The sequence below is a fragment of the Macrobrachium nipponense genome, chromosome 24 (assembly GCF_015104395.2).
Source record: "Macrobrachium nipponense isolate FS-2020 chromosome 24, ASM1510439v2, whole genome shotgun sequence".
In the NCBI taxonomy this organism is placed as follows: Eukaryota; Metazoa; Arthropoda; class Malacostraca; order Decapoda; family Palaemonidae; genus Macrobrachium; species Macrobrachium nipponense.
The window spans coordinates 46,452,184-46,457,183 of NC_061091.1; the positions used below are offsets into that span (position 1 = coordinate 46,452,184).

The 5,000-nt window shown below is 39.6% G+C and overlaps 1 protein-coding gene across 1 annotated transcript in view; it reads right to left on the minus strand.

Moving 5' to 3' along the window:
* LOC135205597 (trithorax group protein osa-like) overlaps positions 1-5,000 on the minus strand; it is an 80,687-nt gene that overhangs the window by 51,809 nt on the left and 23,878 nt on the right. The window contains exon 2 of the mRNA XM_064236367.1: positions 624-1,202. Within this exon, the coding sequence (XP_064092437.1) occupies positions 624-1,202 (579 nt within the window). The remainder of the gene's footprint in view (positions 1-623; positions 1,203-5,000) is intronic.

Sequence of the window (5,000 nt, forward strand, 5' to 3'; positions counted from 1 at the left end):
AGGTAGTGTTTAATTCCAAGGAAAGGAAAGGGGGGGGGGGAGAGTTTTAGGCATAGTTAACGAAATCTGTCTAGCGCCATGCCATATACACGTAATGAAAACACTTACCTGATGATTGGCAGGTTGGAGAAGGGCGTAAGGCAAGCGTATGTATAAGTGGTACATAATGAAGACCGAATTGAGGCGGTAATAGACATAAACTTCCAAGTTGTAAGTACTTAGTAGATCCTGAGAATTCCACGAGGACGAATTGAAAACTGAAGGTGAGGACATAACTAACCAACAAATATTGAGCACTTGAAGGTCATGTAGGAAAACAAAATAATCTTCTAACATACTTACCGACAGTTCGTAGGTACTTTACGGGCACAACTGAAGAGCATGACATACTACATACAAAATACGTTCTAGATACTTCAGTAGTAAGACTAGAAACTCCAGGAATTGTATACACAAAGCAAATTAATTCTGGGTACTATATGGGTGCAATTGGAAAACCAAGGATGCTCCTCATATAACCCATTCGAATGAGGACACTGTGCGGCTACTTCGAGAATAAAGTCTGAAAACTTAATGGCGTGGAGACATGCTCAGCAGAAGCCGACCGCCTGAGTACTACTCACCGAGCATCTTGGAGAGGTCAGCATTATGCAGATCGGGATTCTCATCGGCCAGCTTCTTGCGCTCGACTTTGGCCCAGACCATGAAGGCGTTCATGGGCCTCCGGATCCTGTGCTCCCGGCGGGCCTTTTCACTCCCGGCACGTGGGCCACCCCCTCCTCCCCCGCCCGGGTATGGTTCAGGGCCCCTGTGGTGATGGTGCTGATGGTGAGGGTGGTGGTGGTGGTGGTGGTGGGTGGCCATGAGGTGGGAATTGTGCATGCCCGTGTACAGGAATCCTCCGTGGGTGGGATGTCCGGACCGCAAAGGTCCTCCTCCTCCTGCTCCTCCTCCTGCTCCTCCTCCGGCCGCACCGTTAGAGCCTTGGTAGTGCTGGAAAAGAGATCCTCCGAGGCCACCCCCTGAAAAGGAGCCGCTCATGAGACCTCCGTGGGACGGGTAGTGGGGCATTCCGCTATCGGCCAGGTGGGCCGTCATGGCTGCGGGCGTCACATTGTCATTGAAATCCAGATGGGCGTGGCTCGGCGATGACACTGCTACCCCCACGGAGGGCATGGTGAAACTGCCCACTGCGCACTCCCCTGCGGAGGAAATAAAGTTGTTGAAGATAAATACAGACAAGGAAGCAACAGTTAGTTCAAAATAAACAAAATCTAAAAAACTGTTCATAGCACAAGCAGAGGCAGAGGGGGGACGGGGAACGGGGGACGGGGGGGACGGGGGACGGGGGAGGGGGACGGGGACGTGGGGGAGGGGGGAACGGGGGGGAACGGGGGGACGGGGGTAGGGGGTTAGGGCGACTACCCTAGAACACCTGCTGCACTGATGACCATCTCTCACCTGCCTCACTTTCCTCTTTTTCAGACGACCAAGGGTCGCACATCCTTTTGCCATTTACGCTTAATTTCTTTGTCACTAACTCGAATCGACAAAACAGTTTAATAAGCGATTTTTTCAAAAATATACACACACACCCGCATGCAAACACATAAACACATATACGCACACAAACACACACATATATTTATAGCTATATATATACCGTATCTAACCAAACAAACATCCGGCAATACATCACTTTTTTTTTCACATACCCGTAAAAGAGAAACACTACAAAGCTCTTGACGACTTAACTGAAGCAGCAGGTGTGGGACAAGTACATCTTTGTAAGTCAAAAACCTTCACTTTTATAATAACAGCGGAGAATATTCTGGATAAACCCTTTGTTATGCGACGGGGAATTAAATGATTTACGGAGGGAGGCTGTCGTCTTTTCGTACTATTATAAAATATACTGAAATCATTTCTCTTTTTCCTCTGCCTCTTCGTTACTTCTCAGCTGCATTGTACTATTCGTTCTGATCTTTTCTGTGTTTTACCCTGCCACAAATGTTCCTTTTTCTTTTAGTCTTGCTCCAAAAGAATGGCTAAACAATAATAATAATAATAATAATAATAATAATAATAATAATAATAATAATAATAATAATAACAGCATCCAATCACACGTGATGCAAACTGGTCTTTGTAAAGTCCCCTTATCATGTCTTCCCCGTGTTTTATCCTCATCTAGTCTCCATCCTCCATTTTCAAAGTTTTCTTGAAATTAGTTCTGGGTCTGCCAGCTCTTCTGGTGCCCACAGGAGCCAAGATAACATCATCACAAACTACTCTATCAAGGGTTATGCAAAGACATTTTCAGGCCATCTGTATCACCCCTTCATCATGACTTCCCTTACAGATTGAACTTCCTTACTTTCCCTTATTGTATCCTCTCTCGCCATCTGACTAACGAATATTCTTCTTAAATCTTTATTTTAAAATCGACAGTCTTCCAGACGGTTTCATTGTCCTTCCATAGCAATAAAGATTGTATTAGACTTATGTATGATCTTCCTTTCGTAAGCAATTTCAAATCTTATTAAGGCTCTCCATTCATTGAATGACCTTTTTATTCTTTCGATAAATTCTACCTCAATAAAACGTGTACTGGATATTAATCGTTCGTAAATGTCAAAAGATTCAAATTCAATTCTCATTTCTTCATCTTCGTCCATCTCCATTTTCATTATAAAATTCATGAGAAGGACAAACAGAAAAGGTGGAATATCATTCCCCTGAAGTACCCCACAATTTACAGTTATTCCAAAGACAAGACCCCATCAGCATTAACTGTGCATCTACTTCCCGCAAGAATCATTTCATTTACCTTTACATCTTGAACGGGAATCCCAGCGACAACAGGAGCTTCCATGATATTGGTCTGCGGACACTGTGAAAACCCTTCTTGGAACCAATAGAAACCATCAAGAGAAGTTTTTAAATGTCTGGCCACAAACGATTCATTACTATAACTTCTGCCTTTTCTAAAGCCGACTTGACTATCCCAGAGTCTTTGCCCATCTTGCTGAGAATAGGCGGACTAAATATTTTCTTACAACCAACGTAATGGGGATGTCTCGCTGGGGGCCTTTTTAAGCATGGTTCAGTGTATATATATATATATATATATATATATATATATATATATATATATATATATATATCAACTAAAAACTTATTTCATACTAATCTTTTTAAATCCAAATCTTTCCTTTGTCTGAGGGGCATCGTCATATACTGATTACAACCTCTAGCGTAGGGTAAGGATGCACTTCGTTTGTTCTTTGATAATGATGATAAAAATCACCGTCATCATCATAATAAACCAAATCAATTATTAAGAAACTAAATCCAAGCATTGCCAACAATCACATATTGTCGAAACAATACAGTGGGTAAATATGAAGATAGATCTGAAACTCAACCATGTTACACCAGAAATTCAATTCGAGCAAAACTGTAGCACAATAAGGCAGATTGTAGTTGAACCCCAGGTCAGCATAATCAGAGAATATATATATATATATATATATATATATTATATATATATATATATATCATATATTGATATATGTGTGTATATATATATATTATATAATATATTATTATATATAACTATATATGTATGTAATGTATGTATGTATGTATGTATGTATGTATGTATGGTATGTATAATGTATGTACGTTATGTACGTATGTATGATGTATGTATGTATATAAGTATACATATATATATATATATATATATATATATATATATATATATATATCCCTTATAAAAGCCTATAAAGTTGCAGTATTACTAGAGCACGGAATTACCTTGTGATTCCTGCATGAAAACATGACTGCAACATCGAATCGAAAATAGCCAGGTCCAAGAGAACGTGAGCAAAATCGAGAAGTGAGAGGGAGGAAAAATAGATATTTTTAAGACTCTTTTTGAGCTCTCTCTCTCTCTCTCTCTCTCTCTCTCTCTCTCTCGGGGAATGCGAAGGCGTCACATGATCTGAGCATGGGTCGTTTTATGCAGGATGGTTCCTTGTCCAACCAATCAGTAATTCTGCTTCCTCTTTTCTTCGTCGCTTTTTATTCTCTCGTTTGACTTATTTTTTTAGGCTTCTCCTCATTTTTTCTTTTTTTTTTTTTTTTGTGTTTTTACTATTTCAAGTTTTCATTCTTTTCCTCCCTCTTATTCAGTTTATTCTATTTCGTACTCTTTTATCTCAATCTATGCTTTTATTATTTTTCCTCGTTTTTCTTTATTTTGTAATACGATTTTCATCTCGAATTTCATTTTATCATCCTTTTTCCTCATTTTTTATCTCAGCGTTTTCTCTCATTTTCTGACAAAATTATTTCTCTTTTAATATTTATTTCCAAAAGAATTTTCCCATTTTCATCCATTTTTGCCCTTATTATTGTTTTCCTCGCACCATTCTTTTACTATTTTTTTGTTTTATCAGCTCAGCCTTGATCTTCTTTTTCATTCTCATTTTAGTACCTGTCGTTTTACTCATACAAATATTATTACATTCGGATTCTTTTCTCCGCCTCTCCTCCTCCTCCCCCTCTATTTTCATTCATTCCCCTTTCTTGAGTTTTATTCTAAATTTTACTTGACTCATTATTTTCTCATTCATATTATTCTCCTTTGGTTTCTGATTCAATGCTATCCCTGCTTTGTTTTCTTACTTCAATTGCTGCTGCTGATAATACTCCTGCAAGGACTCAGTATTATTAGTATTACTATTACCATTGTTGTTAATATTACTATTACTATTGCCGATGAAGATACTAACGGTGCAGCCTCTACAGACGTCGACTTGACAAACAACTACGAATTCTATTACATGTGGCGATAGTCCTACTGCAGTTCTTAATACTGTGGTCATGGACGATAATATTCCTACTGACGATGACGATACCACCACCGCCGCCGCCGCTACTCCTTCGATGCACAAGGATGTGTGAGCGCTGCCTGTCATGAGATCATTCGG